Source organism: Cheilinus undulatus, linkage group 17, assembly GCF_018320785.1.
Source record: "Cheilinus undulatus linkage group 17, ASM1832078v1, whole genome shotgun sequence".
Taxonomy (NCBI): Eukaryota; Metazoa; Chordata; class Actinopteri; order Labriformes; family Labridae; genus Cheilinus; species Cheilinus undulatus.
The window spans coordinates 28,556,180-28,568,231 of NC_054881.1; the positions used below are offsets into that span (position 1 = coordinate 28,556,180).

General features: G+C 38.2%; 1 protein-coding gene across 3 annotated transcripts in view; it reads left to right on the forward strand.

Moving 5' to 3' along the window:
- The window catches only part of cntfr (ciliary neurotrophic factor receptor), a 324,273-nt gene that overhangs the window by 139,302 nt on the left and 172,919 nt on the right, over positions 1–12,052 (forward strand). For 2 of the 3 annotated variants that reach the window (XM_041810169.1, XM_041810168.1), the window contains one exon: positions 7,899–7,980. In XM_041810169.1, coding sequence (XP_041666103.1) covers positions 7,899–7,980 — 82 coding nt within the window. Of the gene's footprint in view, positions 1–7,871; positions 7,981–12,052 lie in introns of those variants that run through there. The other variant, XM_041810167.1, reaches the window with a different exon arrangement.

Here is a 12,052-nt window from a genome sequence, read left to right on the forward strand (position 1 = left end):
ACCACAAAAGTTTCAGGTACAGTAGCTTATGTTCCACCCTAAACTAACTAAAAGAACTCATTCTTTGGCCCAACACCATCACCACACCATGGCACCCAACTAGTACCATGACCCTCATTGCAAGTCAATTTTGTACATCAAAAACTCGAGCAAGGCTTCAGTTCAGCTTTTTCTGTCCCAAAATGAAAGCAGATGTAAAAGGTTGTGTCACTACTTGTTCTGTCTGTCAGCTAACCAAACTAAGCCAGAGAAAACTAGCTTTTCTCGTGGTTTCTATCTGACTTCCTGTGGGATTGCACAGGAGGGGATTTTGCATTAGACCTCCACCTTGCACAGTATCTGGAAACACCTACCTTGTGGTCTTCTTAGACAGCTTATCTGAGTGGGATAAGTTATGTGCTGTCAGTGTGCCTACCTACATGCCTACCTGACCTACCTTATCACTGACAGAGGGAACCTTTTGTGAGTTCTTTGGGCATTTAAATACCTTTGAACTGTGCACAGGCTGACCACAGTATACTACTCTCAAATGCTGCAGAACATGTGAACAAGACTTTGAAAACTGCTGTTTTTGTTTATGTGGATGATAGGTACACATCATAAGATCCACAACTCTGCACAGCAGTGTAGATAAACTTGGCATCCCTTAACCAAAGACTCTTAGGGCCTCCATGCAGGAAGCTTATAACCATGCCAGAGCAGCTCTTGACTACAGTCATGGCAGACAAAGGAACTACTATGACTTGTGGCATCATCTGTTGGGGATCTTAGTAGAGTACAGTCTCACTCCAGGTCTGACAGTCTAACTTTCATGTTTCTTCTTCCTTCATGTTTTTTCATGAGTATTTCTGTTGTAAACTTACTACCTTTTCAACCTTGGGTCTCGTCTTCCACCAGCAGGTACAATGTTTCTGTGACTATGATTAACACCCCTCCCAGACTGACGGCAACAATGACCGCCCTACTGCAGACATGCATTATGATGACTTCTGATCCCAACCCAGTACCTAACAATAGCTCTGACTACACTGGACCTCTGATCCAGACGTTGACCAAGAATCACATCTGCATCACATCACCAGATGGGATATGGAATACTTACAATGTTGTTATACTACTGAATAATACTGAAAATTTGTCCATATTTAATTGCTCATGTGATAAATGAATAAAGCACTCTAGACCTGGCCTTGAATGGTCAAGGTTAAGCATTTTAGAGTAAAGCAATGTGCGGAAATCCTCATTGTCTGAGCTAACCTGCGATCCCAGAGCTTCTACTAACTATTGCTGATACTGATTCACAAGGCCCTGGATCACTTCGATTGGAGTTTAGCTTCTCACGCTGCAAAGATGGAGATTTACGTGTGAGGAGGAGATACCCAGCTCCTTTTGATAACATGCCTAGATAAACAAAATAAAATAACTGGGCTTAAGATTCAAGTAAGTTTCAGGCTGCATGAGTGACGCAAGGCTGAGACTGGTAGCGCAAGGAGCAGGAGGAGGAGAGGGCCTACTTAAAGATCTCTGGATTATAAGAATTATATCATAATTCAAAAAAAGAATTGATCTGGGGATCCATTTTTTGAACCCAACCCTAAAAAATATATGTATAAATATATACATATGCTTTTTACTCATGTTTCCCATGTAGGACAGGTGGGTAGGCAGGTGGTACTGGGCGAGCCTGAAGAAGCTAGAGGTGAAATGTGTTTTTCTCTCATAATAAAGTTTAAATAAAGTCTATTTCGGTATGTGGTGAAATTTTTTCTCTTTGTTCCCTTTGGACCTGCTACCGACTGACCCCTGACTACCTGGGTTGTGCACAGAGATCTCTGTTTAGGACAAATAAATTATAATGTTTTAAAAATAAGGCAGTTCTTAGCTTCATTGCCCTGTACAGAGGCCTCATTACTATAATGCGAATCCTTTGATATACAAGTTAACCCCCTTGACAGGATACCTTATTGCAGAGTTTCCAAGGTTTTACTGTTCATGATGATGGAATTATAACATCCTGCCTGAAAGAATGTAGAGTTATTTCACCCTTTCTCCTTGTCCTAAGTTTTCCTGGTATTCCCCCATCATTTCAGACTTAATCGGGGCTCTGTAGCTCTTTATAAAACTTTGGGTTTAAAGCGAAAAATCCTTCAGGAGATTCTACGTTTTACTTCCAAGAGATGTGTCATGTGGCTCTACTGTTTAACTTTCACTGGCTGCTATATGTGACACTGTTCCCTGTTTATATGCACAGCACATTTCTCAAGCTGGTGAGTTGTGTTGTATTAAGTCAGAATATAAATCAAGCAGGGCACAAAAGGCGTGATTTGAGAGACTTCATAACAAGCACAATGATGCCAGGTACATTGGTTTCAGCATCTCCGAAATAGGTGACCTCCAATTACATCCCAGGAGGATAATGCGCCACTGTCTCTGCATCATATACACTTTTATTGCCTTTACGATCCATAAATCTCAATTCAGCACTTACACTAAAGGAATCGCTGAATAAGATACTTTCCTATAACCTTTGAAAAGTTATATAATCTGTTTTGTTTTATGCTGTAAACATTCTTTCAGACCAGCTCCCCTGTTTTAATTTGATGGATATTTCAATTTGACAGAGAACTCTTCACACATCTTCACACTTTGCTTTCTGCTGATGGTCTGAAAAATAACAATTTAAGTCATCTATTGTTGACTTCTTCTGTACATTTGATAGCCTTGGTTGATGTTCCCAAGGGCTGTAAACACTGCTGCTGCTATAAACCAAAGAACTCATTTATTACCCTGGAGGATGCTTCTCCCTGTTTTCTTTTCACACACATTAGTAATGAACTACTGTATGCCAGACAAGGGGGAGTTTGGCCCTGTTATTTTTGATTGAATAATAGTGAGAGAGTGTAAAATGTTTTAACAGCATCAATCTTCAGTCATTTATGTATAGGCTAATGTTAATTATAGTTAATTAGCATGTGAAAACAGCTAACTAACTGGCTGTTCTAGATGTAAGTAAACAAAAACACTATTTTAGGTGGCACATCTCTAAGTCATCTATTATGGGATGTTCTCTTGTGCCAATTGGCAGAACTTGTGTTGTTGTGTAATTTGGATGCTTTTAACAGTTTGAGAGAATTAAAGTAAAAGAAGAAAGCAAAAGACGTTGTATGTGCATTTCTTTCAGAGTCTTTCGGTCTTGTATTTTCTGTCTTTCTCTCTCACACACCCTGGCCTTCCCAGTGTATTTCCCTCCTGGCTTTCCAATTTATATGCAAATGTTCCCAAATCGGACTCCACAAAGACGCAGAGGCAAAATCATTTGACGCAGCTATGAATTATATATTTTAATTAAGCAGCCAAAAGAATCACGCCTATTCAGCCCTTTCCCCTCCAATAAGAAATGAATAAATAAATATGGAAGAAGGGAAGAAAAAGGAACAAATGGGTGGGCTAAGGGAAGGATGGATGGATGAAGGGAGGAGTGCTGTATTGAGTTTCTGTGATTGCAGCACTAACCGCCCGTGGGCTGTCATTATGTGAGCGATCTGAAGCTGTCAGATTTCAAAACTGTATTGTATTGTGATAGACGGGCTAAATACCCCCACAGTTTCAAGCATGCACACATACATAGTGGAGCATCTGCACCCAGTGAAATCCAAATGCATGCAAACACACATATACAGACACACACCCACACACACACACCCATGCACACACGCACACCCACACGGAGCATTTGGATTTTGATGGGCAAACCAGCACTTGAAGAGCAAAGATGGGGATTGTGATGCTCTGACAAGGGATGCAATTTTAATTTCACCCCCTGTCACTCTCCTCAATATCTGCTGAGATTAAATACATATGAGCTGCCAATCATTTACAAAACAAATAGAAACACAGCTATGCCCACACACAAACACACAATCTATCACTCAATCATACGCATGCATGCACATTTCCAGCTAATATTTCTCTCTTTAGAGTAACTACTGCAGTTGCTTAATCATGAAAACTCATATTTAAACTCAAAGAGATTCTTTTTTAAAGCAGTGGGTCTTGAAAATCCACAGTTGAAAATCTCTGAATTTTTAAGGGTTTGAATATATATGATGACACAAATAAGCTCTTTTTAGAGTTCTGCTGTTCTACTTTATGGCTGACAGTGTCCTCAAAAAGGCTTTTTTTGTGTTGGCAAAAATCAGTTGTGCACCTTAAAACATGTTAGAGCAATTACAACAGCTACAGTGTGCTAACAATAAAGAAAACTACCAGTAATGATTTGTTGAATTAACAAGCAAAAATAGCAGTATACAGCAGAGTTTTCCCTCTACATCTTTTTACCAATAAAACACATCTATGAATATAAAATATAAAAACTTAAAAGAAAAACAATACTCTAGAGATTCTCTATGGGGTTTACAAGTGTACCATGTTCAGCAAAACAGTTTCTGGTCCTGCTGGAAAAGGAAATCAGTATCTCTTAAAAGCTTCTCAGCAGATAGAAGCATGAAGGGCTCTAAACTCTCCTGGTAGAACTCTGGACTTGATAAACCAACACCAGCAGATGGCATGGCACACCAAACCACCACTTACTATGAAAACTTCACACTGGACTTCAGGCAGCTTAAATACAGTGCAACTGGGCCATGGTCCAGTTCTTTTTCTCCATAGTCCAGGTGAGAAACTAATGACATCTGCTTTTCAGCAGTGGCTTGACACAAGGAACGCAACGCTTGTAGCCCATTTCCTGGACACTTCTGTGTGTGGCTCTTAATATACTGACTCAGTCCACTCATTGTGAAGCTCCCCGAAATTCCTATATCTGTTTTCTTCGACAATCCTCTGAAGGCTGCAGTCATACTTATTGCTTGTGCACCATTTCGTACCATATTTTTCCCTCCTATCCAACGTTCTATGACTATGCTTTGATACAGCACTCTGAGAAAAGCTGTCCTTTCAGCAATGACCTTCTGTGGCTTGCCCTCCTTGTGGAGTGTGTTAGTGTTTGTCTTCTAGATAGCTGTTATCAGTGGTCTTTCCCATGGTTGTGGTTGTGTGTACTGAACCAGAGCGAGAGAATTAAGGCATAGGAAACCTTGGCAGTTTTTTAGTGAATTTTGTGACTGAAATAACTGACATGACATGGGACTTTTTCACAGAATTTTAACATTTTGTGTTGTGTTTTTGTAAGCTGTAGGCCGTTATCATCAAGATTAAAACCTTTGTAATACTTAGCTTTGTGTGCAATAAATCTAGAATGTAAGTTTTACTTTTTCATATAAATCACAGGAAAAAAGACATTTTCTATTTTATCATATTTCCTTTTCTTAGATGCACCTGTATACTAGTTTTGATAAGAGCACAACAACATCATGGGCAGTAGGGAATATGTAACCTCCTCTGGGTTAAATTGACATTTTTAAATCTTTCATTTGGTAAAAAATTACAGTGTCTAAATTTGGACAATTCTAATGGAATGATCTTTAAATACTTTGAGTTGCATTGAAATGATTCACTAAATTTTATACTGCAAACCCCATAATTCAAAAAGCAGCCATTTTTTACATCTTTAACTTTTTGATTTACAAAAACATGTATTTTTGTCTTTAACATCTTTGTTTTGCCACTTGTGACATTTGAGTCGGACTGTAAAAGCCTTTTCATGTTCTTGAACATCCTTCAGATATAAAAATGTTTCTTAGATGCTGTTACATGGAGTAGAAGTTTTCATGTTAAACCTTAACAAGACAGACAGGAGTGAAGGGTTAAACATAACGGAGGGGAAAGGAGGAGGGAAGGTTGACTACTCACTGCACTGAAAGGAGCAAGAAAGACAAAGTAAAATGGTAAAGTAGAGATGTGAAGAAAGTGGAAAAGAGTAGAAAGGGTTAACATAAAAAAACAGCTGTAGCTTCACAAAGACTAAGAGATAATAGGAGAGGACAGTGGTTTGTAACAGCTGAAGCCTTACATTAAACGAACAAGGAAATTCACTTTCCTTTCTTGCTTCTGTTTAGTGTCAGTCTGTTCTCCTGATGCAGATGCAGCAAACTTACTCATCGCAGGTCTCAGCAGCATGCAGACAACCTTTGCCTCGGTGCAAGACACTCATCTCTCTTTTAAAAGAACAGAGAAGAGATGGAAGAAGAGCCAGGAGAGAAGAGATGGTGCAGGGAGATAAAACAGACAGAGAATGGGGCCATATTTTAATGGGAGGCTTCAGGTTAACCCCCACCTCTTGGCAGGAAGCTGTTCGAATGTCTTTAAACATTTCAATGACAAGCCTACCAGCTCTAAAGATGTACTTATATTGGAGGATACTCTGACCGCCAACATTTCACAGACATAAGGAAGCATGAAAGTTTCACAAAATATGGAATGTGACCAATTAAAATAACTGTTGCATGTAAAAACAGGAATACGAGTTTTGTAGGCACTGGTATCAAAGAATTTTTCTTGATACAGAAAAAACCAAAATGCCATGCCTAGTGTTAACAATAGTAGTAATAGTAAATAAGAGACCAAACAAAGATGGTGCTGCTAAAGTATTTAACAACCTCTTCAAGAGGTTATTTAAAAGTCATCTCTATGTATTAATCCTGCTACATATGAGATAAGATGTTTTTTATGAGCTCTTGAGATGCTGCTAGGAAGATTTTCTTAGCCTTGGTAGTGAATGGCGTGCTGTTTTAAAGTAAATAGAGGATGTTTTACTAGCGTTGCACTTACAATTTTGCAATCTATTCATTCATTCAGCATTAAGGTTAGGTAATGGCATTGGAGAAGATTTGGCAATTTTTTTATGGGCACAACCCACATACTCATCTCTGTTTCTCATTCCATAAATGCATGTTCCTTACAAATGTGGCCCCAGTTACAAAAGAAATGAACAGGCTTAACAAAGGTATAAGATTTATTCCCAGAAGCATTGAAAAAATAAAACTATAATCTACCAAACACAAATTTCCATACTTTTTGTGCTAAGTTTATTTTATCTTCTCTTTAGGAAATAAATCTCTAAAGCATACTAGCTCAAATGCCATATTTTTCTAAAGAGATAGAAAATGAATGCATTTGAGACACACACAAAAATAAATGAACAAAGAGGTGCTGAAACATGAAGACCATCGTCACAAAGACATGAGGAAGCAAAAGCATAGAAGTAGAAAAAATAATAAACAGGCAATTAATTTATTCCATATAAACTTAGGATCATAAATGGATTAAAGGAACAGTTTAGCTTTAGCTAGTTCATTACAAGAAACAACACAGGGCTACATGGTGGCTGTGGGAGAACAATAAACTCACCATAGAACGTAAGATGCAGTGAAAGTAAATCTCGACCATCAGAAACATGCAGCACTGCAGGCCCTGCCATCATAGTTTCATAGTCATCTTAAAGGTTCGTGCCTCCTGGGGAAATTTGCTGCTTTTGAAAAGCACCTAGAATGCCTATGAGGTATTGTTGTTTTACATATCAGCTGTGTGCTTGTTTATGATGCACTATACCTTTAAGAGCTACTAGCCCATCCCAAAGAGGATGGACCCATTAGACTGATGAAGAGAGGGAAAGCAAGAGAGAGAGAGTATACAGGATAACAACAGTAAGACAAGTACGGAAATGAGTACTATTTGATTAAAAAAAAGGGTCTGTGAAGTAGGAAACACCAAAGAAACAGAAAACCCATTCCAGGCGTCACAACAGTGAGAGGAAGCAGAGAGATAGAGTGAGAGATACAGAGAAGATACAGAAAGCAGCTATCTCTCTATCTCTTGCATGATGTTATAGGCGTCGATGGGTCTGTCAGTCAATCAGGACGACAGGCGAACACACTCACTGGCCGGCTCTCTGTCTCCTGCATGCGCTCACGCTGATGACTTTGCTGTGTGTGTTTCTACAGATGGCAAACCTTGTGACATCATTGTGCTGTGTAGTTCTGGCTGCTGTGGTGGTAGCTTATGCACAGAGACGCAGTCAGCTCGGTGAGTATGCATTTTAATCTTCTTTTTATTGTTCTCTACCTCCTCTCTGCTCAGGCCGAGGTTGCTTCTAGCATTTGCCTTGTCTGGTCAGCCCTCACTGTGTTTTCAATAAGTAAATACCAATTGACCTTGTGGTCTGAACTTTGCTATTCTGTTCTCTTCCCACTTTATTTCTACAGATTTTGTTTCTTATTGCCCTAGTGTTTTTCTTCTTTTTTCCCATCTCAGCTTTGTTCTGCATCAGTTTTATTAAAATATATCATTAAAATTATATCACTGTCAGTTCATTTGAGTCTTTGGCTATAACAAAATGGCTTTTGTTTTATGGCTGGCAATGAAGACTGCTCTTATTAGCCTAGTGCATCCTCGTCCATGAAACTAAGAATTACTGTTGTTAATGAAAATCAGACAGGTTGAGCTACAATAACGTGTTGTTCACTGCAGAAGAATTGACCTTAGGGTCGAAAAGTACCCTCCCTCAAAAAACAATAGCTTAGAAAAATGGCTTTTTATCCCTCATTGCATGGTGCTATTATTTTCCCACATTACCACAGATACAGCCATAACAAACAAAGGTTCAACAAAGATCCAGTCAGGTTAAGTGGCGATCACAAGCATACTTCAATTTATCTGTGAACTAAGATTTAAGGGAAGAAAAAGACATGGAAGACCTGTTTTCATGCAGTGTCCTCTTCTGAGAGTTCACACAGGATGCATAACCATAAAACAGACAAGTGTGTATATGGTTTGTGCATGCATGTGTCTGCATGGGTGAGTGTGTGTGACAGAGGAGTCAATTTGTCACTTTACTTTTAGTGGAGAGTGGCCTTGGTCTATTAGCCAACGAGGTCCGGCTGTTTAAGTCAGCTGATCCAAAGAACAAGAATAAGAAAGTAAATAAGTCTCCAGTGACGCACATCACTTTGTCACGAGGGTCTCACACACACATAACACACACGCACACACAGAGCAGGGGCATCTTAGGAAATGGGTTTAGGTGAAAGCAATAGAAAAAGTAAATGAAAGATTTAAATGGAAAGAAAACAGAAAAGGTGAAGCAGTTAAGTATGAATGAGAAACAGAAGAAATCCAACAGAAAAAGATGATTCTAGAATGAATGTCAGCAATTGATTTCCCAGCCTTCAGAATAAAGATATGACACAATGAAACAATTCTGAATGCCAAGAGGGTAAAAACTCTATTTTTCTGTAAACACTGTCCTAAAGAGTAGTTTGCTTAATTTAGGCAATTTTATTTGTATTTTTATTACAACTTTTTCTCTACAATAACTAATGTTAACTGTATTTATTTTAGATTATATTTGATATAAATAAAAATCCTAACCATTTTTATATTAGTATCAACAAAAAGAGTCAGCCAGCAAATTAAAACAAGAGAGAGAGGGAAGTGAAATAGGAACACTTAAGGGAATTACAAATGTGGATGGAGACCACATAAATAATATGAATAGAAGAGAAAGCTGTCAGTTCTGTCTTTAGTAAGATTTGTGTGTGTGTGCATGTGTGTGTTAATGTGAGACTGAAGCTGTCACTTGTCCTTCTCGTCTTGCTGCGTAGATACCACTGCCACATTCATGAATACACACAACACAAATGTGCAGGCTTATGCTTTAAGCCCACAGATATTTATGAAGACTTTCAATGCATAACCACATAACAGCATTAGTATTAGCAGAACTTATAGCTTCACCGAAAAACTCTTTTGCACACACATTGAAAATATACATTCTCATATTCAGAGAGATCAGTACTTCTGTAACTGTCGGTCTCAGAAAGTGCCTTGCATCCCTGACAAATTGCTAACCAGTTTGATTGACAGAATTCCCAGAGCTAAGCCCTGATCGGAAGACGGGGTGCAACGCAAACATACTGTACACATACTTCATACAAATCACACACATCCATACTTGATTTATAGGAACTGCACATTCAAAGGAGGAAAGACACCATCTTTGTCTGTGTGTGTAGAGAAAGGGTGTTTGTGTGTATAGGAAATCCATTTGAGATTTCATAATTAATGACAGCAGCTCATAAGACAATGAGAAACACTGACAGAAACATTTGCAGACGACGTCAGGCAAATGGATACAAGCCTCACATGTGTGGAAGTCAATGCTGACTGGCAGTAGAAGGGAAGCAAAGGTGAAAAAAAGGACAAAAACACAGACTGAGAATAAACAAACATAAATGACACAGGGAGTGTAATAGGGTGGAGCAACAAGACAGAGAGATGTTGATGCAAACATGGAGAAAAGCAAAGAAACTGTGTTTAAAAGCATTCAAAGGAAAAATCATTCACAATCTGTGTAGAGGCAACACTGAAAGTCCTCTTTGTTGACCTCTTTTTTCATTGCTTTTGTAATTTACAAATCCGAAACAAATAAATTAATTTACTGCATGAATGAAATAGCATTAGTTTTACGAAAAACAATGTGCCAACCAAGTAAACCTTGACAAATAGAGAGTTGCTGTCATATTTATTCTGTAGAATCATGACTCCCCCTTCTAAAGCAGAGCTAATACTTGATTTAATACTTAGAAAAATTAATTGGATGTGCCATTCAATGTGTGTAATATGATTCATGTTGCCCATAAAACAAAAACTTCAGAAGGAAGTTATTGCAAAAAATAACAATCACTAATGACACATGACTTAAAACAATGGAGGAAAGAGAAATGAGTAGAAAACTAAACGCCTACATGGGAAAGGTAGCATGATTCTGAGGTCATTATAATTTTAGCTCATTGACCATGAATTTGATTTCTGATGATGCCATGGGTAGGACGACAAGAAATACATTCTGTGGGTGAAAGACACAAGACAAGGGGGGGGGGGTATTAGTGGGCAGAGTGGATGACAGATGGAGAACAGATGGAGAGAAGAGTGAAAGTGTAGGGGACTAAGAGTCTTCTTCTTATATTTGTGATTATTAATAATAATTCACTGCTTATATGGATAATATAAGCAGGACTGCATTACAGGTTGATTTACTGTATAATCCTGTTTGTAATTGGTTATATATATACATATATTTACATTTATGTATAGTATATGATAATTTGAAGCCAATATTTTACTCTGGTCTTGACATAATTAACTGAATACACTATTTACTGCGCCTGCTTTATTACTCTTGATATTTGACATCGTCCTCATCCTCCCCACAGACACTAACTGGGTGTACAGTCGGCCTACCTCTGCTCTCAGTCTGATTGGCTCTTTGCCTCCTCAATTTGTCTCTCTGCTTCTCCAGTGTTTTTTTTTTTTTTTGTTTTTTTTTTGTTTTATTCTCAAAGTTATGTTGTTTTTGCTCAATGACAAAGTTTTCATTACATGCAACCACACACAGGAAGCTTCTTGATGTCACAAAGTTTGTAATGAAGGGTTGTGCTTTTGAGCTGCAATGGAGTGTATTTTTATGAGGTTTTACACAGGAGTAACTTTTAAACAGGGAAGTCTGCACATCAGTAGTTAAATTCAGCGTTTGTGGATGTAGTATCTGTGCACGTGTTTGCATGCAGGTGACTGCACTTGTCTGTGTGTCTGTTCTCTGGACTCAGACAAGAGGAATCTATCTATCTATCTATCTATCTATCTATCTATCTATCTATCTATCTATCTATCTATCTATCTATCTATCTATCTATCTATATTATATGTAACACCATGTATCTCCATTTACCAAAGCATGCCCTTGCCATCTCTAGACTGCTAAGCACCAACCACCAGACATTTTGTACTGTGAACCTGGCCTTGACCTCTGGAGGAGGAAGAAATCCTTCTAACAATCAATAACATAATTTTTATTCATTAGCATTAGATAGAGGGTAAATTGCACCGCCAGCCAAAATGAAAAGTACATGCTTAAAATGCAAGCCCATGGGCAGTAGACTCTCATGATGACAAGGTAACAAATCAGTATTTGCAATGTGACTATTCTTGAGCAATCAAGATAGTCTTATTAACTGTCAAGAAGTAAAATATCTGCTACAGTGCACAATATGACCCTTACTATCATTTTTTTTCTTTTAAGCATTACTAAAACAAAATG